At 35.8% G+C, this 24,478-nt stretch overlaps 2 protein-coding genes across 3 annotated transcripts in view; one reads left to right on the forward strand and one right to left on the reverse strand.

Annotated features, from left to right (window-relative positions):
• Positions 1-24,478, reverse strand: part of LOC112051517 (uncharacterized) — a 75,038-nt gene that overhangs the window by 23,555 nt on the left and 27,005 nt on the right. The window contains exon 1 of one of the 2 annotated variants that reach the window (XM_052884153.1): positions 3,066-3,208. The exons of the other annotated variant lie outside the window; for it this stretch is intronic. Within the exon in view, the coding sequence (XP_052740113.1) occupies positions 3,066-3,117 (52 nt within the window). The 5' untranslated portion in view covers positions 3,118-3,208. Of the gene's footprint in view, positions 1-3,065; positions 3,209-24,478 lie in introns of those variants that run through there. 2 annotated transcript variants of the gene reach the window in all.
• LOC112051514 (pupal cuticle protein 20-like) overlaps positions 1-24,478 on the forward strand; it is a 127,341-nt gene that overhangs the window by 20,196 nt on the left and 82,667 nt on the right. The window lies entirely within an intron of this gene.

A 24,478-nucleotide genomic window follows, 5' to 3' on the forward strand; every position in this document is an offset into this window, starting at 1 on the left:
TATGATTTTAGAAATTACATTTCTAATGAGGTTAAATAATGGTTGAAACTCAACTTGGTTAAGATATCGGAGTCACTCACTAATTGGTGTATTGATGATAAGTTTATGACGATTACCACGAGTGAAACTGCGTAGTACAGCTAATGTGAAATAACGGTCGAGTATTATGTCATTAATGTGTAAATATCTGGTAAAGTAATACACTTGTAATACGAAAGATTATCCAGTACAAAGAGATTAGCCGTCAGTCGCCGGACAAAGAGAATGTCAATATTGGTCTGTAATTCTGTATGGACGGTAAACAGGCTCGGGCGGGCGACTCCTAAGAATCGGGCGGTACTTTGCAATAATGCAGTACTTTGCGATGTGGGCGGGATTTGCAAGCGAACGCAAACAGAAAAATCTCAACAAACAAAACTAGAGAAAGCGGAGTGAGCTAATGAAACAAGGATTAGTGTGAAAATATTATACATACAACTATACAAATTTTAAATTAACAGTTTTTATGATTCACTTTTTAAAAAAACCATTTTATATGTTTTGTCTTTCTGTTTGTTCCGGCTAATCTCTGAAGCGGGTAGCTGATAGAAGGATTAACGTAAGCGACTTTTACTTAGCGAAAAATAGTAATAATTGATCGAGCGGGCCCTAATGTGGGACACTACATGCGTCGACACATAGCACCGTGTCGTATCAGGGAGACATAATCAAGACCGGGAGCCGCAGCAGAAAAAGCTGAAACTGGTAAGTGGCTCAAGTATGCCTCTCTGACAGAGAGTTACATATTTGTACCTTTTCCCGTGGAGACCCTTGGGCCATGGAGTCGCAGTGCCAAAAAATTTTATCGAATCATTTCACCGCGGCTAGTTGCCTCAACTGGTGACAGAAGGGCTGGCTCATTTTTTGCGCAAAGGATCAGCCTGGCTGTCCAGCGCGGAAATGCAGCCAGTATTCTTGCCACCATTCCACGTGGGCATGATTTGTATAGTTATTAGGATAAGTAAGCTTAAGTTCCTTATTGTATTCTTTCTCAATAAAAAAAAAAATGATCTACATATTCCTCATAATTATTCCCGTACCTAACTGTATTATCGTTAAAATTGCCACCTGTAACCAATACTATAATTTACGCAAACATTTTTGAGAAATATCAACAGATGTCAACAAAAAAGCACTTAATGTCTGTAGGTACTTAAGAGTCCGTTTGTATTAAGCCCTTGAATGTCTTGAGTGTAACTTCAGCGTACTTTCCTACTTGTCCTCGTAAAGAGATCAATTAATAATATTAACGAATGGTCAATGACCCCACATAATCTGGTTTCGCGCTCGTGTTTCAAATTTTGATATTGTTGTCGATGTGTTTTAGTTTTAAACAGTGTAAAGTATGGTATCGTAATTCGTAATACTCTATTAACTAACTCTTTAGAATTAAATATATTTAAGACTTGAAGCATCATGAGGTGCAATACAATGAAATAAAACATTTTAAAAAAATATAAAAGAATTATTTTTAATTTTTTCTTAAACAGATTTAGCATTGATTAACTAATTTACCATTGATCTCTAAATTAATAAGCAATCTAAATGTGTGAATGAGCGACTTATCGATAAGATCGAGTGGTTCGTCAATATTAATTTTGCGTACTTATCATATGTCATATTTACAGGATGATTTTAGAGGTTGATCTTTTGCAAAGTGATTAGATATTTTGGCAAAACAATTGATTACAATTAAAAATGGCAAATTAGCAATGGTGAAAAATTATAGTCAAATCTAATCCCGCGAGGACGTTTCTCATTTTTTTAAATGAACTTTTTTTTAGTGATTGGAATATCAAAAATACTTAGATTTATTAAATTTAGTGGTATGATTTGATAGTATAACTTAGAACATATAATTTATTTCAATCAAAAAGACAATCACTCAAGAATCACCCTGTATATTTATGAATCGAAACAGCATGTTGTTCTCAGGCGCGAGGCAACGAGCAAAACATCGCATCGCACTGCCGAGCCGTTTGTTTCTAAACATTGTGTGCAAATCACCGATAATTCCAAATGAGCATGCAAATAGGTGATTGTGTGCTGGTCCATATAAATTGCGATCGGCCTTCCCACCTATCTGAAGTTCATTTACACAACAACATACTAAATAGGAAACTGTAAGTAATAACTATAGGCCTCATAAGAAGGATCAGAGTCACTCAGCGGTCGATGGAGCGAGCTATGCTCGGAGTATCTCTGCGTGATAGAATCAGAAATGAGGATATCCGTAGAAGAACCAAAGTCACCGCATTCACTTCAACTTCGCGACTCGCTGAGCTATATGCTCAGCGAGTCGCGAAGTTGAAGTGAATGAGCAGGTCACTTAGTTCAAAGAGCCGATGGACGTTGAGGTCCCAAGGTGCTGGAATGGTGACCCCGCACTGGAAAGCGCAGTGTTGCTCGACCCCTTATTGGTGGACCGGTGATATAAAGCGGGTTGCAGGGAGCCGCTGGATGCTGGTGGCTTGAGACCGTAATGTTTGGAAGACTATACAAGAGGCCTATGTCCAGTGGACGTCCATCGGCTGATAATGATAATGAAATAATAAAGCTCCCAGGTTTTTTAGTGTTTAATGGTCATGAGTAATGACCGCGGTATTTGAATTTTATACATTAGAAAGATCCGAATACAGCAAAGCTTGCAAGTTGCGAAAGCGCAGTTGGGCACATAGTTAGAAGAGCCGATGGACGTTGGAATGGTGACCCCGCACTACTAAGCGCTGGCGCTGTTGGTCGACCCCCCACCAGATAATTGACGACATCAAGCGAGTCAAGCAGGGATTCGCTGGCTTAGGATCGTGATATCTGGAAGTCCCTACAAAAGACCTATGTCCTGCAGTGGACGTCCATCGGCTGATACAATGATGAAGTTCTAGAGCTAGAGGTGCTCAAAGTACAAGTATATTCAATCAAGACACAGAGAACTGACATCTAAATTATGGCGTAATTCTTTTTTGTGTTCTAAAAGTAAACATAAAGTTAAAATAATGTAAACAATAATAAAGTTTGCGTTGTTTTACCTTCATTTAGATGAAAACGATGTTCATGGTTAACGTTTGATAAAATGTACATTATCACTCAACTGTCGAACTCTTGATAATGTCTGGTTCCAAGATTTCTTTATTTTTGTATACCACGCGTACCACTATGTCTTCCATGACGATTGGAAGCAGACTGTTTAACTGGCGCAGATGATCAAATCGTTATACAATTCATAGCTTTATCTTAAGCGACTGTTTCATTACAATAACATTATTGATTCTAAAAACACAATTGAGTACACAAGTTATCAATATGTTAATTACTTAAATTGATAACTTATTTTTTGTAAACATATCAAATTGACCGTATATGTGTTAATTGAATCATTTAAAACTGATTAATCTTTTTGGATTTTCCAAAGTATTATATAAGTTACTTTTTGCTTATAGACTTGACTTTATGGCATTAGATATACTTACTATACAGGATGCTGGTGAGTATTTCCCATAACTCTGAGGTTATATTCTTTGCCGAAAAATAATTAAAAATGTTCAAAGAACTAGTGTTCTAAAAAAGTGTTTGGAGTAGGTAAATAATATAATTTTTGTAAATAAATTTTAAAATGTGTCCCTTATATTTATGACGTAGCCAAACTTTAAAATTTTGAAATGAAAAGATAGATAAAGTTACATGGATAGTCGGAATTATTTGAATTAGGTACTTTTTATACAAACTTAAACAGTTTTTTTTAGTTAAAAAAATATTAATTACGCAGTTCGCCACCTATAAGTAGACTCGTTCTTTAGTTAAGTCCTTAAAACCTTTTAGTTAAGGGAAATACTCCCGAGCACCCTGTATACGCACTTTGAAATGTAATACAATTTATGATAAAGTTACGTCGCACGCCATTAGTAATCTTATTGAAGTAAAACTAGCCATTTTAAACATGTATAATATTTATATTTCTTTATAAAGCAATATAAAGTTTTACTAATTTAACTAAGTAGGCAAAGCAAGTCAAAATGGTGGCCATAATTATTATAAGCAGTAAATTCAACTAAGTACAACTAGCAACAAGAACTTCATTAAATGACTAAAATTGTTGCACTTCTAAGCTTTTACAAGTCTAGTTAATCAATGTTTATGAGAAAACTAGCAGCTAAACTATTAGTTCTGCTTCGTACTCGTAAATAAGTCGGCTTGTCGTTTGGTAATATTTTAGTGAACAAGTTACCTATTCATGAAAGTTGCTCCCGCTAATGCCAACTGGCGCCGGCTACACCGCTTGATAGGGTTCGCAACTTCCATAGAATAATAAGTCTTGGTATAAGAACAAAAATAAAAAAAAAATTTTGGACTTTTCAACATGCTATATTGGTATTTTTTTTTAATTATAGTTGATCAAGTAAGCCACTTGATAAAAACCTGTAAGAGGGATTTTCCTCTCTTCATTCATACGTCGATACATGCGAAGGCTTTAAAGAATTCTACTATCATCATGAAATGCGATGAGATATCAAGTCTCTAAATATATAAAAGCGAAAGGTGTCATCACAAAATATCGAAAACCACTGGACATACTAAGACAAAATTTGGCAATGAGGCAAGGAGGTTTATATTAATTAGTCGTCCGCTAAGAACGAATTTGCGACAGGGCCGGATTATGGAGGTCTAAGGGCGGACGAAGTTGCGGGCATCCGCTAGTATTTACAAATTTTTGTTTGCCCAATTTCTGTCATAATTTTGCGTTAATATGTCGTAAAGTCAATGGTAGCCCTAGTACCGATAGGTAGGTTCGATAGAGATTTAATATTTATTACTAGAAAACCGTGAATTAACTGATCAACGATGTCGTTTCTAGAACTTTGTCATGTGATCAAGATGTGCGTTGATTACTCGATCTATGTTTACATTTGCTGTTCCTTGTTGGTAATCATATGAAAAGTAAACCGATATAATTTATTAAGCATGCGTTTGCCAATGATTTATTTAAAATGACTTATGAATAAGTCAATAAAGTAATCTCATGTTAAGTATATTTATAGTAATGAGACTAGGTAATGCGACAAAGTTGAGAAATAGTTCCGGTTATTCAATAAAATCAGTACTACATTACCCATATGTGTAAAAACATTTACCTATGTTGAACTAGAGGACACCCGCGACTTCGTCGGCCCTTAGACCACTTTAATCCGGCCCTATCGCAAAATCCGTTCTTAGTGGATACCTACTAACTATAAACTACCTCCCTGCCAAATTTAAGCTTAGTACATCAAGCGGTTTTCGAGATTTCGTGATGAATGACCTTTCGCATTTATATATTAAGATTAGTCGCACAGCTACTGAAAATTCCCTAAATGAGACACATTATGGCAAGAAGTCTAACTCGCGTAGTTCCCCTTCGTATTGGAATATCGGTATAAAAAGTTTAAAGTAATCCAGAGCTAAAATTTACTTCAGTGCCAAATTTTCATCCAAATATCAAACACCCAGTCCATTTTTCTGAAATTTTCCAATTTTCTGCTTTAGGTACTTTTAAAGTTTTTCGTTCCTTAGAAACCCTTTACAAGATATTAGAAGACGTAAATTATTAATAATAATAATAATAATAAAGCCTTTTTATTAATCCTTTTTCAACATTCTTACAAAATTTTCTTAAACCTAATGTTAGTATTGTTAGCTAGAAAAAAAGTAAAAAATAAAATTATTACTAATTTGTTAGTTAAGTATATACCTAAGTTAATTTATAAGTTTTTTTTTTTGATTTCTTCGTTTATTTATTTATTTTTTTTCTTTCATAAGTTTTTTTTTTCTATTTGCTGAATAAAAGGAAGTATAGGCCTCCCCCAGTTTTTTTCACTTCCATCCGTCCATCTTGGTGGTTTTTACACTGAATCCAACTCGCCATGTAATCCTGCTCTTTTATAGAAGACGTAAATTACGATGACTTAAATCGGTTAAGTGGTTAACAAGTTACTTCTTTCAATTTTAAAAATTCATTTTAAGGTTATGGGTGCGAAATAGGTTTTCATTTATACTCGTACATAGGTGGTATGCAATTTTTGTATATTGTTTGTAGTCTCCAATATGTCTCGTACACGTGGTTTTTGAACAGCTACAAATGAAAACATGCCATGTATTTTATGTAACAAACAACTAAAAACAGTGATCACTGAAAAACGCCCCAATACTATATTGTCTGTTAAGGATATCGAATAACATGGTCATTCAAAAATTTACGCAAAATATTTCGCTATCTATGAATATAAACAATAATGTTATTATTTTTTTATCGGATATTAACTTGGTGCTACGATATCGCATAAAAAAATAAGTCACGTGCTGTTTTTGTTAATTTGTTACGTCTCATACGTAGGGATGTCACAAACCAGTGCCGTAAAAGACGTAAAATTTAAAATAATCAAAATTCCAGTCAGTCAAGAATTAGCTAGTTAACAAATTTCAGAAATTCTCAATTCTCAATCACAATCGAGTAACGCTGATATCTTCGGATATTCACAGTTTATAATAAAGAATCATCATCATCACATATTCGGTTCACAGTTGAGCACGTGGCCTAAAAGAATTCGAGGGGTTAGGCTAAATCCAGTACACTGGCCTAATGCGGATTGGCAACTGGCACACGATGTTTTTTCCTTCCCCGTTTGAAACAAAACTGAAAAGTTAGAGATGCAGAGGTCGAAGGCAGAGGTCAAATCCACTGGGCTATAACGGCTATTACCGAAAAAGGGGAAAATAATTACTGGCTACAAGAAAGATTCCCCGGAGGAGTACTCAACACTTTGTTTTGTACACGATTTTTTTCGACTCTAGGGGCATACTTCGTTAATTAAGGTATACCAATGGGAATTTAGTTTTTACTGGAAGAACTCTTAACGATATACCGAATAATGGAACAACGGTGCCACTATTCGGTTGCGTTTAATATGTTTTTTTTTGTATTACAGAAGTAAGTAGTTTGGTACACCAATTTACGAATTACTAGAGTATTACATTCTTTGATTTCGGTAGGAACTCTACGACAACGAAGAAACAAAACATGATAATCAATACTAAACGCGAAACTTTGTATGAATGTATGGGTATTTATTTCCGTTAAAAACTACTGAAAAATACATATTTTTTGCGGAATTTGTGAAAATCTGAATGTCACGCGGACGAAATCCTATATACTAACAAAATGCATTACTGATGCTGCTTCAGTTACACGTTTCAGTCAGTTTAACGTGCCTGTCTGTACACATTAATATTACAACAAAAGCCAAACCTTCTGAAAATAAAATATATGTATCAGTTTTTTGTCAACCCTACACGAAAGCGAGGAGCTGATTACAGCACATCCCATACAATGCGACTCACTTTTACTATTTCATTGCGCCATCATCATGTAATAACATATTTTGCATATGAATGGTGCCCTATTGAATTGGATTGTCTTTCAGTTTGTACACAAAGATGTTTGATTGTCGATTACAGTTTCCATTCAAGGAAATATTTGCGGGTAACTTTACAAATGTAAATGTTATGTTATTTGGTTTCTTAAATGAATATTTATGATAAGTTTCAAGTCGATTGAATATCACATATATTATAAATAACGGACCCCCCGATTTATCATCATCATCATCATCATTATCAGCCGATGGACGTCCACTGCTGGACATAGGCCTCTTCCATGGACTTCCAAACAAAATGGTCTCGAGCCGCCAGCATCCAGCGGCTCCCTGCAAACCGTTTGATGTCTTCGGTCCACCTAGTGGTCCACGAAAAACGAGGGAGATTTCATCTTGTCTTCTTGATTTATATCTACCTATTAATAAACCTTCGTTTTGCACCACTCTATCTAACGAATCTGCAATCACGAAATTAAACTGCATCCGCGTAGCTTAAAAGATCGTACAGTACAGGTTACTCGTAAAACAAGGAACAGACAGTTTGAAGCAACTTTGTTTTATACTATGTTGTTTATTAACTTCAAACATAATAATTTTATTTGCTTCATTATGGATGTTCATAACTCATTAGGTACACGACATTAGGTACTCTAGTGGATAGGAATTAAATCAAGAACTTCAAGAACTTTGAAGAACTATTCAAGCATTCCTGGACAAAGTAATAAAGGTTCAAATTACCTTTACGAATTAGGTAATTTGGTTTCAAAATTATTGTTCAATCCTAGCGTGCACTCAATTACTAAACAAAAATTGACTGCTTCTTGTTTATTTCTAAGGTTCTTGTCCGGGATGTTTAAACACGCTTTAAGCACGCACTAAAAATTACATGTATTAGATTTAAGTCACATGACTATGTTTTTCGTATTCCTTACAGCAAACCCTTTCATTTTATATCCATAGCATGGGGGTGGACTTCAAACAGCCAGTCCGCCATCTTGGGGAGGCCACCATATTGGATTTGTATTGACGTTTATTATATACGTCATGTATTGTCATCAGAACTCAGAGCGTGTGCAAAATTTCAACCTAATCGAAGACCGGGAAGTGGGTCATATTAAGATTCCAAGATTTGATTTTCTTACATACAAGACAAGTGAAGCTAAATGCGTGTTGAAAAGGGATTTTAGCAAGCAACAGTTCTATCCGATATCCAATGCTTCAGAAAATCCATCATTTACAAACCATTAACAACAACCTACGATTAGATAACGTATTCATGAATTCTTATATCACCAGTTTTTCATTCATATATTAAACAATTCACAATAGTATTAGTACAAATGTGTCCAAATAAAGAGTGTGACTCACATCGAGCCATCGCCATTCAACGAGACGACAATAGCTAAGAAATAAACGCGTCCGCCATTGAATCGGCTAGCAGCAGGCCAGTAGCAGTTTTCACTTTCGTTGCAATGATAAATGGAACTATTAAGGCGGCGCTGCGGTATAAGTACCTACTATAATAAAAGGTTTTTAGTGTGTTTATCTGTATATTATTATAAAGTGTGTACATATATGTATAGTACGTAGATATTATACTCTAAAATAAACCCAAAATCTGTATTATCATAAAATAATCAAAAATTATATTGACTGATAAAAAAAATATTTACAAAAATCTTTTCTGTCTGATTTATTGTGCAGATCGGATTTCATGTGCTGAACAGGTACAGGTAGAAACAATGCAGTAATAATGTCTGATCCAAAGAAAATTTCAAAACAATTACTATACTGTACGTGCTACGGTTAACCGATTTTATGCTCCGGTACGGTTGCTTGTAGCTTGGTGCTACAAGAACTCGAATTGGAACGCTAAAAAGTTTGCATAGGTAGTATTTAAGTTATTGCATTTCATTGATGTAAAGATATGTTTTATTCTGCGTAATCTATATTTGTGAATTGTGCCTACTCTACTTAAAACTTTTGGTGGACGCCAGTTGATATAATAAGTCTATTTGTTAGTGTATGTTCGTTCTCATATTTTGTTTCCGCAGCAGCCCTTTACGTCACGTGGTAGCTTCCGCGTTGTCCCGGTACGAATTGGCAAGAGAGCAGCAAGCACCTTCTACGAGCGTACTCCATCCTGACAGGTCTTGAAACTTTTATTTATATTTAACTAGCTGTAGCCCGCGGGTTACATTTATAGATCCAGTTCACGTGTGATGACTCAAAAATTGTGCAAATAAAATGACCCAATTTCTTCATATTATTTATCAACCGATGGACTACCACTGCTGGACATAGGCCTCTTGCATGGACTTGGCTGTATCCATGAATGTTAATGCCCAAAGACCACGTTGGGCATGCGGGTTGGTCATTCGCAGGGCTGGATTTTTCCGCACCGGTGTCGCTGCTGCCCGACACAGGCCTGTGCCATTTATAAAAATTCAGCCAATTGATAATGGTTATACCGCCATTAGTCGGTCGCCAGAGCCTCGTCGGTCAGTCTGCAGGGTGCACCACGAGCAGGCTAACTGGTACTAGCCTCCTTACACCCACCCAAACCTACTCTTAATTTAATATAAGTAGGAGTAGGTTTGGTTGAATAAGTATATATGAAGAAATTAGGCCATGCACACTTTTTGAGTGATGAGTGATGATGTCTATCGACAGCAATTAATAATTTGGGTGCTCATTGTAATGTAAGATTATCGGAACTGCGAATAATTCGCGTAGGCGTATAGCATAGTCGCTTTCACTTGAGATTAACTTACCATGCGACATTTTGTATTGACATGCTGTCAAAATGTTATCATTGGCAATTAAGGTTCTAAGCACGAGATTTAGATTTGTTGTTGTGAAAATTGTTTGAACAACTATTAATTATTATGCTATTCAATAACTTAACACTGTAATTTGTTGAGGAACTACAATCTTTTTTAAAGGATTTTTCCACTATTAAAAACACATATGCATTAGTGGAATCCTACTGATATTATAAACGCGAATGTTTGTATGGATTGGATGTTTGTTACTCTTTAGCGTCGCAACTACTTAACCGACTTAGCTGAAATTTGTATTGAAAATAGATTAGGTATATCCTAGATTAATATATAAGTTGTTCCGGAAGAAACCATGGTTCCTGGCGAGATTTGCGAAAAACTGGTTGTAATGATGGTATGAACTCTTTCACGCAAAAACTATTGACTGGATTTGGCTGTTGGAAAAAATGTGGAAACTGATTTTACGTAGACAAAGTCGCGGGTATCAGCTATCATATATAAATTATGCTACTTATGGTTCTGTGTGTGACCATAAAATTTTAATAATATGTTTCTACCCTTCATCATCATCGTCATCATATCAGCCGATGTACGTCCACTGCAGGACAAAGGCCTTTTGTAGGTTGTAAACTTCCAAACATCACGATCCTGAGCCGCCTGCATCCAGCGAATCCCTGCGACTCGCTTTATGTCATTAGTCCACCTGGTGGGGGGTATATATGAACTATTACAATAATCTGTGTCTAAGTAGGTTCTTTATACTGAACCTGAACGTTAACTATAGAAATAAAACAATGGCGTGGCGACCAAGAAAATGATATTAACTCGAGAAATTAGCTTTGAATGTGTGTGTTTGTTTAACTCTTGTTAGTTAGAAATTGCTTCTTGGAACAGTTAACCGCAAACTAAGAATAGAATAGCGAATACGGACTCAAATTTCGCTCTAGCTAATAGTGTACGAATAAATGGCGGGCGTAATAGCGAACTTGAATCGAATGTTGTTTTCTTTTTTTCGCTTGATTACTTAATTTCCTGAACCTTATAACCGTAATGGTTAACGGACCAACATACGAGTTTACAGGAACTGTAACTATACTTTGTAGGTATGTAAAAGTAAATAATAATCTACAAAATGCTACAAAGCACTGAAATAAGACACGTAATCGAATTAATTAATAAAAGTCGAAATTACAAGTATTAAATAATTTTCTTAGTTCTTTCTGCTATCACGTTTAAAACTGTTTTAACCTATATATAAACCTACCTATTCGTAATTCAAAAATCCAGTTAAATACAAAATTTCTTTAATATCCCGTGATGATAGCTTTAACAGAATCATGTGTAATAAGCGCCATACTGTAGGAAATTGTGAATTTTATTTTGTTTATTTAAACGTGATAAAACGTTACTTAATGACTACACAGTTTTACATAACTTTCATAATAGTTAAGCAATATTTTGTTCATCAACGGGATCTTGGAATTACAAACCGCTGAATAAGAATGGTATTCATATATACAAAGCAACAGGTGATTAGAGACGCGTTGGTCATTAGAGGCGATCACGTGGTAAAACTCGAGCCATTAATGGACCCAGCTGATAAGCGCTACCGAGAAACGGAGAAATATTAACCAATAGGATTGTATAAAATCTCCGCTCCTCTTATGTGGACAGAGACTTGTGAGCTAGCTTAGAAATTCATATAAAAACGGTAAGCGGAGCGGGGAATCACGTCTGCAACTCCGCTAGGCATTACGTTCTCACTTTGCTCCGCAGTCTCGCTTCTCTCCAGCGGATAATACGCAACTCCACTCCGCATTAGTACGTTTCTCCGCTTCGCTCACTCGCTCCGTTCTGGTGGTCAGGCAGCCTTATATTTGACTAGCGGGCACCTTGCTGTTTCAACCGCCTAGTTCTGACGGCCTCCGTGGCGCAGTGGTGTGCGCGGTGGATTTACAAATTTGGCTGGTGGGAGGCTTTTTTCTTGGTTATTTACCACCCTACCAGCAAAGACGTACCGCCAAGCGATTTAGCGTTACGGCAAGATGTCGTGTAGAAACCGAAGGGGGTGTGGATTTTCATATCGTAACAAGTTAGCCCGTTTCCATCTTAAATTGCATCATCAAATACCAACAGGTGACATTGTAGTCAAGGGCTACGTACGAAAAATAAAGTTCTAATTTTCATGGGAATACGGTGATAAAACAAGGATTTCTTTGAGGCATATGTGGGATAAATAAGTGTAATATAGCCCATGACACTAATAAATAACGAGGCCTAATATTTTTTTCAGCCTTCTCTGAAAAAAATGTATTAAGGTTTATTTATGCTGTTATTTTTTAATTTTCTTTTTTTTATATTTTATTGACGTGACAACGTCCTATGATTCGATGAAGCTCGCTGTACCTACACTCGAAAAAAGATGACGTCATGCGTCGTTCCCTCGCAACTAGGGTTGCCAAATTTTTTTTACAGGTAATAAAGTATATTCTGGTCTATGAAGATTATTAAACAGTATTTTAGAAAAAAGAACATTTTATTTTAAAAATGCAACCATTTCATCAGTATTTTCTTATGACGTTGTTACGTTCAACTATCGTCAGTAAACCGACTTTACAGACAACCGATTTTTTTCATTAGATATATCAGTAGATGTATCTCCGGTAACGGTTGTTTACACCACTGTATAATAAAATAGACAAGAAAAAGCATTTAACTGAGCTAATGGCAATCCATTGTTTAACACAGGTCGATGTCTTTGTTAATACATATGAGTACAAGAAAAAATGTCACTATGACTGTACCTACGTGCCGGCATACGCCTCACTATGTACTCCTAAATAGGGTAAACAATTGAGATAAACATAGGCGTCATGTCTGAAGATATACTAATGAAGGTAGTAATAAACATATACCACTTTTTAACCGACTTAAAAAAGGAGGAGGTTCTCAATTCGGTCGGTATTTTTTTTTACCTTCATGTACGATATTAGTAGAAGGATATCAATAAAATCAAATCATTCTTTATTTTACCAGAATATGGTACATGTAGATAAAAGCTTACATAGGTCTTATAAATTATTGCATTAAACATATATTCTGCCATAGCTGATGTGCAAAAAATAAACCTGTTCAATTTACAAGTCACAATTTAAAAATAGTACAAAAAAAAAGTCACAATATCATAAAAAGTTCCAATATAATGATTAACTAACTCTACCCTAGATTAATTTTCCACGTATATAATCATTAGCACTGTAATATAGCTTTCCTATTAACATATTAAATAATATCTATCACTAGCCGATGCTCCGCAGTTTCACCCGCGTAGTTCCCATTCTCGTGAGAATATGGGGATAAAATATAGCCTATCACACTCACAAACGACCTGGCTTTTTTTATTAGTAAAAGTACTTTTAAAATCGGTTCAGTTCAGAGATTAACGCCTACAAACATTATCATCTAGTCTAGGTCAGACAATAAGTAGATATAGGTAATACTGAGAATTTTTTATAAGTAAAATCTTTTTAACAAAAGAATTTAACCGACTTCGACATCTTCTCTAAAAATTGAAAAATAATATCGTACCTATGTTGTAAATCGGTGCTATGTCAAAGAGGCTCTTAAAGTTCATTTTGTTTTTTGGCACCGCCTTTAAACCGATCAATAGAAGTAGTAGAGTAGGTCGGTCGGTAGGTAAGTCGGTTCCTTTAAAAAAACAACATTACATTTTTCAGTTAGTGCGTCCACAGTACGGGCAAATTCATTCACTTATTTTTGTGATTTTCATTTTAACACAAAATTACTAAACCGATTTTCATGAAAATTAAATGGGACTAATCTGGACCTCTATCAAATAAAAAATAATATTCAAAATTGGTTAAGAAATTTCGAAGTACACGTCGAATTGAGAAACTCCTCCTTTTTAGAAGTCGGTTAAAAAATAGAAATTTAATCCGACCTACCAGACAAAGGACTTATAAAGCGGTATCAGCTTAAAAACGGACGTACTCTCAAGCTAAATATAAAATTACAGTTTTAAAATGAGATCGCTCTAACGTTTAATATGTATTTTAAAACGGTTGACATTATAGCAGATATGAACTAAAGAGTGTCGTGCCAACTGTGTGCATTTATCTCCACAAAGTACAAAGTAAAATAAATTAATTCTTGTGTGCATTTGTATATAAGCTATTTTTCACTCGACTGTACAAATATTTGGATTGAAACATGGCCGACACAGTTTATGTCTGTTTATGTACAATTAATCTCCTTAGATGGAAACAAATGTGGGTGTTGATTTTATCGAAAGAAATAATAATTCAATACATCATTAACTAATTATACATTATTAAGCGACTTTAAAAAAGGATTCTATATAAGTTAATTATAATGTACTACATCGCAACAATCTGGTTAAATAGCCAGCCAGAAGCCAGATAATTGAACGCCTAGGCAAATTCACAATAACTCAAAATAGCGACGCCAACTCCAATGCTCTTGATGTGTCAAAGTCTTCGCTTAGGTTAGAAAAATATTTGATGACATCATCCGTTGTTCTACCGTAAAAAGTAGTGAGATCCATGTAACACTAAGTCGGTTACTTTATTCAGTTCGTAATTAAGGGATCTTCTGTTTCAAGTTATTACGTAATTACGAGTAGCTAACCTAAGAACATCTCGTATAGTGACCATATCAATATCAAATATCTTTTATATTTTAAATAACATAGATTGACTTGGCCATCGCAAGAATAGACAATATATCTTACAATTAATACATATTATATTCAATAAGATTGCTTAGGGCCAAGTCAATCTATTTTATTTAAAATATAAAAGATTTTTGATATTGACATTCTCCTTTTATGATGTTCTTAGGTTAGTTAGTTATGTCTCAGTCGCAGAACGCTAAATCGCGTGGCGATACGTCTTTCCCGGTAAGGTGATAACTATAGCTACGGCAATGCATATCACCAGACTAGACTTGAGCCAATTTAAAAAATATAAAATCCTTAACTGACCCGAACTGTTAATCGAACCCAGGACCTCTCAGTTAAGATCTACAGCACTACCATCTGCGCCAGAGAGGTGATAAAAAAGGACGGTTCACGTCAATAAAGGATTTAAAAAACCTTACAAAATAGTATAAAAATCACGGTCGCATGTTTTCCGACCTAATGATATATAGCTTGGCAAATTCGTTCGTAACACTACCGATGGTTCGCGCGGGCCGGGAGGTGGGTAGCAATGCCCCGCGCGCACGACTTCATACCCTAGCATTAATTCCCTCTGCCTAGCGTGCACGATTTCTCACCCACACAGTCCTTTCCCCCCGTCGCCCGCATATCATCAACGAACTTGCCAAGCTATAGCTCTGTTAATCTCGATCAACAGGCGCGATCAAACATTGTGATTAGGTCGCAACCTAATCACGATGTTGAATCACAGATGATTTACTATTGTGATTTAATCCTACTGCGCTTGGCAACTTGACAACATGAAAACAGATGTTTATCTTTGGCCTTTTTGTTTCTGTGGTGCCAATGGTTCTATGTTGATGTTTGTGTGGTTGAAGCCTTAGCTCCACTGTTAAAAGGCAGGACTCAATACCGAGAGGTAGTGGGTCCGATTCCCGCCCGAGGAAAAGGAAAGGGTCATTGGTCATATTAAGTGCGGTTCAGTTTTGAAAATTTTGAAAAATATATTTTGCGTAATAAAATCTAAGCTAGGGTGGCATTCAAGTTTAAATTTTATGTCGATTAACTGACTTTATATACGAGTGTTCTTAGAAATGTTTGACGAAAATCGGTTGACCCGTTTAAAAGTTGTGGGGGTGGAAGTGGGGAAGAATAACCTAATGTCTGCAAATATACTCGAGTGGGATATCAAATGAATGCTCATTGAAAGAGAATATTGATGACTTGATCTAGACTGTTCTTAGCTTCGTTTGATGAGAAGTAAGAAAATTGGGACATCAAAATTCGATTGTCAAGTAAGAGTTAAGAGTATCAGTTACCTACTACATCTCAGTCTTAGCAATTCTGCTAAAGTTGATTTGTCATGTGGGTTATCTATTATCTATTATGATAAAAAGAATTTCTGGAAAAAAATGTCGTTATTATAGTTAATTTCATGAACTTCGGAGGTTTTTCAAAAATTTTTTTTTATGTTATACGAGTAGTAGCTTCGCTTTGACTTACGTATGAGCACTTCTCTATCCCTACTCTACTCCTACCCTATCCCTACCCTACTTTTAACCTACCCGTACCCTACCCTTCCCTTACCCTACCTAGATAATTTCACACCCTATTTTAAGAGGTTGGGGGCGGATTAAAAAAAAATAAAGCACTGGTCACTCTCTGCATCCTTTCAACTATTTCCCCTTAAAAATCACGTCAATTCGTCGCTACGTTTTGCCGTGAAAGACGGACAAATAAACAGACAAACAGACACACACACTTACACATTTATAATATTAGTAAGTATGGATAATTTATCATTAAAATGGGTGTTATTTCTGTATCTGTGAAAAGTACATGACATTTCAACGATCGAAACCTTCTAAAATGATTCCGCATTTCGTAAACATTATTAGTAGTTTGACGTAGATATCGGAAAATTGTACGTTTATTTGGCATGATTCCACTATAATGAGGACGTTGCCGTAATGTTCTGTTTGCGGAAAATGCTCGTAGTTGGTGAAGTGTGAACTATTTAGACGAGGTGTTTCATTGAACTCTCAATAATAATTTTAAAGCAGGAAAAAGTCTTTATATTTATTTACCACTAGTTGACGCCGCGCGGTTTCACCCGCGTGGTTCCCGTTACTTTAGGAGTACGGGGATAATATATAGCCTATAGCTTTTCTCAATAAATGGGCTATCTAAAACTGAAAGAATTTTTCAAATCGGACCAGTAGTTCCTGAGATTAGCGCGTTCAATCAAATAAACAAACAAACTCTTCAGCTTTATAATATTAGTATAGATATAGATCCTGCAGGATTTATGGTCTTTCCGGGATTGAAAGTCAGTGTGTTAATCCAAGGTATAATTTATCTCCATTCAAATTTCACTTTTATAACTATACCTAAGTAATTAGAGCTAATTGTTTATAAGTAGGTATTTTAGTAAATTCACAGATTAAATCAACCATATACTACTATACCTATAGAGTAGTAGGATAGAGACCTATTCTATACATCAATGATCAACTATCGGAAATGTTTTTGGCAAGCGAAGCACGTGTAAGAATTGAATTTTGACATCCGTGTAAACGAGGTTTTCCTTCCATTATAATACCAGAAAATACTTAATATAAAATACTCAAGATCTTTTTGTGATTATTCGTTTTCGGAAAATAGGAAAAAGCTATGTATTATATAAATGCCATTGGTGATGTAGGTAGATAGTTCTATAGTATTCTAATACAAGAGCATTATTCTCTATTGTATCTGGATTATAGACATCGTCGGGACAGGTATGCGAGCCATCTGATACGCTGTCGTGGAAAATGAATAAAAGGGAAAGCAGAATCGAAAAGGCACCGGCTATTGTTTGCTCCCGCGTCTCTCCGACGATGTCATTATTATCGGTCCAGCTCGGTCATCTCTGTCATCACAAACAATGGCAAAGATTGTTTGGATTTGTACCTTTGACAGACAATAAGCAGATCTAATAGCTTACGTATAGAACGATGGAATTGATAAGTAAATATTCCGAGCATTCCGTATTCCATCGTCTACTACAAGGTCGTGGCAGATAAAAGATAGGCGTTCAAATGAAATGGCTTTAGCTCATGTTTTTAAGCTTTTATGTGCAATGTTACCTGCTACAACGAAGTCGAAGATTTTATATCAAATAACTTGATCATGTTCGAAGTAGGTTTTAGATTTAAAAAACATATTTTTAGGCAGTTTAGAACTTTAGAAGAGCTGCTATTAAAATGTGTTGTGCAATCGCACTACCACACTAATATTATAAAGGCGAATATTTGTGTGTAAGTGTGTATGTTTGTTCCTCTTTGTGAATTTTTGCTACTGAAGCGATTTGGTTGAAATTTGGAATGGAAATAGATTGTACTCTGGATTAACACATAGGCTACTTTTCATCCCAGAAAAATTCACGGTTCTCGCAGTATTTGGGAAAAACTGAATTCCACGCGGACGAAGTCGTTTGCGATAATCTTATAAGTACAATCAAATACACAAATTATAATAATGTTACAAAAGTTTGTATTGACAATTCAAATTAAACTGTACAGTTGTTATTGAAGTACCACTTTGAATAATATTATTAAAGAATTTTAGAAAAGTACGAAGGGATTTTGAAATTATTTCCATGCGTTGTGTATACCTAGTTGTCATTCATATAAAACAACTTTCAAGGCTTTCATGTATCGGTAGCTACGCATTGAGTATTCGTGTGTGGAAATGTAAGTGTTTGTAAGTGTTTATTTGAATACATAAAGGTGATAAACGTGACACGATAAGTCATCCTCCTCACTTGTGCTGAGGAAATAATAAGTCTCTCAATACGTGTCAATTCGTTTTATAAAACCCTACCAACCTACAATAAGTGGAGTTTTCCGCGTCCATAACATAACACATAAAACGTTTAACATAACGGTTTCCATTTAACGGCAAAAATTTAAAATAAATAAAAAAAATTGTTAGAATAAAATTATCATTAAATACATACATTGATTTAATTTTAATATTAAATATTATGTACATAAATGATATTATAAAATTCATTGTTTAACTATATCTAAGAACTTTCTCTGCAAAGATATAATATTTAAATATATTTTTAATTTGCATTCGTGCACATTTTTCGTATACTTTACAATAGTGGCACAGCAGAAATTGGCAAAAAGCACATCAAAATCTAAAAAAATATCAATTTTCAAAACTCTCGCACAACATTTTATAATAAGACCTTTTTGGGACCAATCACTAATCTAAGTAAAATTAGTTACCGATTTTAAGGATAAGCTAAAATCCGCAGAACAATATTCTGCGGTTAAAGTACGTGCCATAAGTAAACAATATCGTATGTGCGAATATGAACTTATCGGATAATATTTCTTCGATCATTATTAAGAGCATAGACTAATAAAATAGGCAGACGGTATATCGCTGTCCACCAACTGAAGCACCATAGTGGAGTTCAGTATCTATGCGTGAGTGTGAAGTGTATTGCCAAATATACGAAACTAGCTGACGCCGCACGGTTTCACCCGCGTAGTTCCCGTTACCGTAGGAATATGGGGATAATATATATAGCCTTCCTCGATAAGTAGGCTATCTAACACTGAAAGAATTTTTTAAATCGGACCAGTAGTTCCTAAGATTACCGCGTTCAAGCAAACAAATAAACAAACTCTTCAGATTTATAATATTAGTATATATTAAATGCTGTCTCTCTTTATATATGCATCTGTGTGAGTGTCGGCGTTTTTCTTCGTTACCTTGTAATTTAATTTAAAGTTTTCGACTTTAATTATAACCATTAAATCATGACATAACTTGACGTTTCAAAAGTGCTTGTGCAAAAGTGTACCCAATTGAAATAAATTAATTTAAAGTTCGAGAATGAGTTCGAGTTCTATTCAGGATACGGTGTCTGGAATTTTTACTACGTCTATGATTAAGAGTAACTTTATTTGTCGCGGATGTTAATTTAGGTCATGGTGCCTTGACCTAGGTTACAGCGTTACGTCGTATCATAACACTGTATTTAATAAACACCGGCGGCTGAGATAAACAATAATTGTATTAATGTTTGCACTGAGTGACTGCGCTGTATGGAATCCAATTTATTTTGTTTCAACGTTGATGCATTAAACATTGGCGTGAAATATGATTGAATTGTTGGTATAACTGATAATACTCGTGCAGCATATTTGCAATTCCATTATATATTGGATTAGAAATATAATTGATTTGTAGTGATTAATCTCTGTTTATTACTAGATTTCTTTAATTGAAATATATTTCTTGCCGGAATTTTAGATTACATTGTTTTGTTTTAACAAATCAGTGAAAATAATTATTTAAATAATTTCTAAGACAAAGAATTAATTAATAAAACCCTACAGTTAAGTCGCTGGATTCAAGAGAGTATTTTATGAGGTATTCACAGATTCGATCTACGCTAGTTTGAATATTGTTGTACCTATTCCTAGCACTAACTTTTCGTTCAATCACAGAATACATAAAGTTTGATTGCAGGGCAATGGGGTCATCTATACTAAATTTATAAAGAGGTAAAGTTTGTGGTATTATAGGGGTTAATCTCAGGATCTACTGAATCGATTTTAAAAATTCATTTACCACTAGGAAGCCTCGTCATTTGTGAGTGTCATACGCTATATTTTGTCTCCGTATTCCCACGAAAAAGCGAGTGAAACCTCGCCGTCGGTCATAGCTTGGCAACTTCGTTCGTAACTCTCCCGATGTTCCGCGCGGGGTACGTGTAGCTATGAATGAAAAACCCTCAACTGATGCACGTCAACGCCACATCGTGAAGAGTCGTGATAGCCCAGTGGGTATGACCTCTGGATGGTGTGGGTTCGAATCCGGTCCGGGGAATGCACCTCCAACTTTTCAGTTGTGTGCGTTTTATGAAACTGAATATCACGTGTCTCAAACGGTGAAGGAAAAACATCGTTAGGAAACCTGCAAACCAGATAATTTCTTTGCGTGTATGAAGTCTGCCAATCCACATTTTCCAGCGTGGTGGACTGTTGGCCTAACCCCTCTCACTGAGAGAAGACTAGGGCTCAGCAGTGAGCCGAATATGGGTTGACAATGATGATACACGTCACTTCCCCGCACGCACGTTTTAACACCCGCGCAGTCTTTCCCCCTGTCGCCCGCATAACATGCGAGTGTTATTACAGACTATAGTATTGTTATAAAAAGACACATTTTATTTTTTTATTATATTATAACAATATTAAACGATAAAAGGTACAAGAATTGTAAAAAACGTTGTACGGATGCGGTATTATTTAGCTCACAAAAGTAATAATTGAGGAAGCGCAACAAAGTGTAATAGTTCTTCCAATCTTCTTCTCAAACGAAACGGAAACACCGCTACAAATGAATAAAAATAAAAGGTAAGAAGAGTTTGAGCGTTTTAATCGTTGAGGGGGTTGTTCACCTTCACTTCAGCAGCTTAGACTAAAGGAAAAAAATAGAAGAAAAAAGCCGATTTTAAAAATAAAAATTTTAATAAAAAAAATTCAACCGACTTCCAACTAAATAATTAACCTAAACTAAAAAGCAAAAAATAACATCTTACCTATGTGCTACCTTCTGATCAGTTTGAAGGCGGTGCCAAGCCAGTGATGTTTTAATTTAAGCCGTTTAAATTACAAAATTTCTGTGGTTCTTTCAGAAACGGCTTTAATTAAAACATGACACTGGATTGGCACCGCCTTCAAACTGATCAGAAGGTAGCACATAGGTAAGATGTTATTTTTTGCTTTTTAGTTTAGGTTAATTATTTAGTTGGAAGTCGGTTGAATTTTTTTTATTAAAATTTTTATTTTTTAATTTTTAGTGTTAGCACACCTACTGAGTGTGAACAAAAATTAATAAGCAATTAGTTGAAACGTTATTTTCTTTTGATAAGTATCTAAGTCCTACAATCCCAATTTTAAAAGTACTACCCTAACTCATATACAAAATTTCACTCCCCCTTTATCCACACGTAATATGAATATTCAGAAAATCGTGAAAGGTGACTGTCCTCCGTCTTCATCACCAGACCCCCTATGCAGTCACATTCTCATCAATATAAAATTTATCAAGTCCAAACACAAGGTAGCTACTGTGAACCGTCGAGGAGTTCCCTTAACTCTCCTTCATCTTCGTCACCAGACCTCTGATACAGTCACAACCCATCTAGGTGGAAATTTCTCATCAATACAAAATTATCAAGTCAAAACACAAGGTAGCTACTGTGAACCGTTGAGGAGTTCCCTTAACTATCCTTCGTCTTCATCACTAGACCCCTAATACAGTCACAACCCATCTAGGTGGAAAGTTCTCATCAATACAAATTTATCTAGTCCAAACACAAGGTAGCCACTGTGAACCGTTGAGGAGTTCTCTTAACTGTCATTCGTCTTCATCATCAGACCCTTAATACAGTCACAACCCATCTAGGTGGAAAGTTCTCATCAATACAAATAAATGAAGCCCAAACAAAAGGTACCTGCTGTAAATCGTTGACGAGTTCCATCGTCTGTGTTTCGGCTCCATCATCAGACCAACTCCAGACCTTCATAAAAGTGTAGTGGTTTAAAATACCTTATGGAAACACTAACAAACGCACTAGCCGTCCCTACAATTTTCGAAAGTTCCCCTCGATTTCTCCAGGATGCCATCATCAGATCCTGACATGAAAAAAATGGGACCACCCTGGAATCAAACCCTTCACAACAAAAAAAGAATTTTCAAAATCGGTCCACAAATGACGGAATTATCGCTGGACATACATAAAAAAAAAAAAAAAAAAACATACATACAGCCGAACGTAGAACCTCCTCCTTTTTGGAAGTCGGTTAAAAATATGATGTGGAGCTTTCTCTAGCCACCATCAACATTATCAGCTGATGGACGTCCACTGCTGGACATAGACCTCTTGCATGGATTTCCAAACAGAACGGTGTCGAGCCGCCAGCAGCCAGCGGCTCCCTGCAACCTTGATGTCCTCAGTCCACCTAGTCGACTGTCAACCAACACTACGTTTACCGGTGCGGCATTCTATATCATTTAGAACATGCTCGCACAAACTTACCAATTTCATATTGCTTTGTCACAGATTTTCAAGTATTTAAAATATAATCTCGTCGTCGTCGTCATCAACCCACATTCGGCTCACTGCTGAGCTCGAGTCTCCTCTCAGAACGAGAGGGGTTATGCCAATAGTCCACCACGCTGGCCCAATGCGGATTGGCAGACTTCACACACGCAGAGAATTAAGAAAATTTGTATTTTTACAGCATTCTGTTTCGCACGCTGTGTAAGTTTTATTGCCATCTTTTACATACTCACAGTAGGTCATTATATGCTTAGTATTAAAATATTTTTGCAATAACTATATAATATGTTATTCTTTCGTTCGTTCCTTCTATGTTTTTCTTATAATCCTTGAAACACCGTCTCGCTCTCCCATCAAGAGAGAAGTAAACAAAGCAGGGGACTGAAATTATCCTCTGGGGAGAGCAGGAGCAGGGGCAAATACTACTTACACAGGGTAGGTGTGGTACCTATTGCATTTATTTCCTTTTCTATTTGGAATGCAAGGTGTAGCCAACATTACGATTTGCGTCTCTTTGTTGCGTTTTAAAAAAACGGTATTTTTTTTAAATTGATGAATGTTAACGACCCATGGAAACTATCGCTTCTGCTTTTTCTGCACACACGTCAAGATAAAGAGTTTCTTGTAGGCCCTTACCTCACATGGTTCGTATAAAGAATACCTTGTCGCTTTGTTGTCAGTCGTTCTTTCGAATTCGGCAGGCGCTCTCCGCGCGTCTCGACCTGTATTTCTAACTGTGTATTTCTAATGCGTTGCTTTCCGAATCGGTAGTAGAGTTGACACTGAGAGACTTGAATTTTTAAAGCCTGATTAATTTTGACACCGAGAGACTTGACTTTTTAAAAGCCTCATAAATTTTGACACTGAGAGACTAGACTTTTTAAAAGCCTGATAAATTTTGACACTGAGAGACTTGACTTTTTAAAAGCCTGCTCAATTGACCTATTACGTAAGTAATTAAGGTTTTTAATAAAAAATCGGAAAGCTAAGTAACACTTTGTGGTCAACACTTTGTGTTCAAATAAGTCGCAGGATTTACGTCCTGCGACTTATTTGAAATAGCAATAAACGAGCATGAAGCGGTTATTTACCTATAGCGATATGATCTTATGATTTGACAGTATGAGTTTCTAATTCGTCTGTATTTTTCTCTATCTATAGTATCGTGTTAGACAGAGAGAGATCAAGACGAATACGAGACTCTCACTGTCAAGTTACAGAAAAGCGCTTCAATAGTTACGTTTCCCCGTACATTCGAGTACGTAGTGCAAACGCTCATTCAAACGCTGAATGAGTCTTACTTTAGACAAGAGTATCGCTATTTCGGTTTACCTCCCCACTTTAAATTGCCCAATGCTGCTAATGTTTCAGACATCCTTTTGAGTACCGCATAAGGATATTTCAACTCTATTACGTT

The sequence above is a fragment of the Bicyclus anynana genome, chromosome 11 (assembly GCF_947172395.1).
Source record: "Bicyclus anynana chromosome 11, ilBicAnyn1.1, whole genome shotgun sequence".
Lineage (NCBI taxonomy): Eukaryota > Metazoa > Arthropoda > Insecta > Lepidoptera > Nymphalidae > Bicyclus > Bicyclus anynana.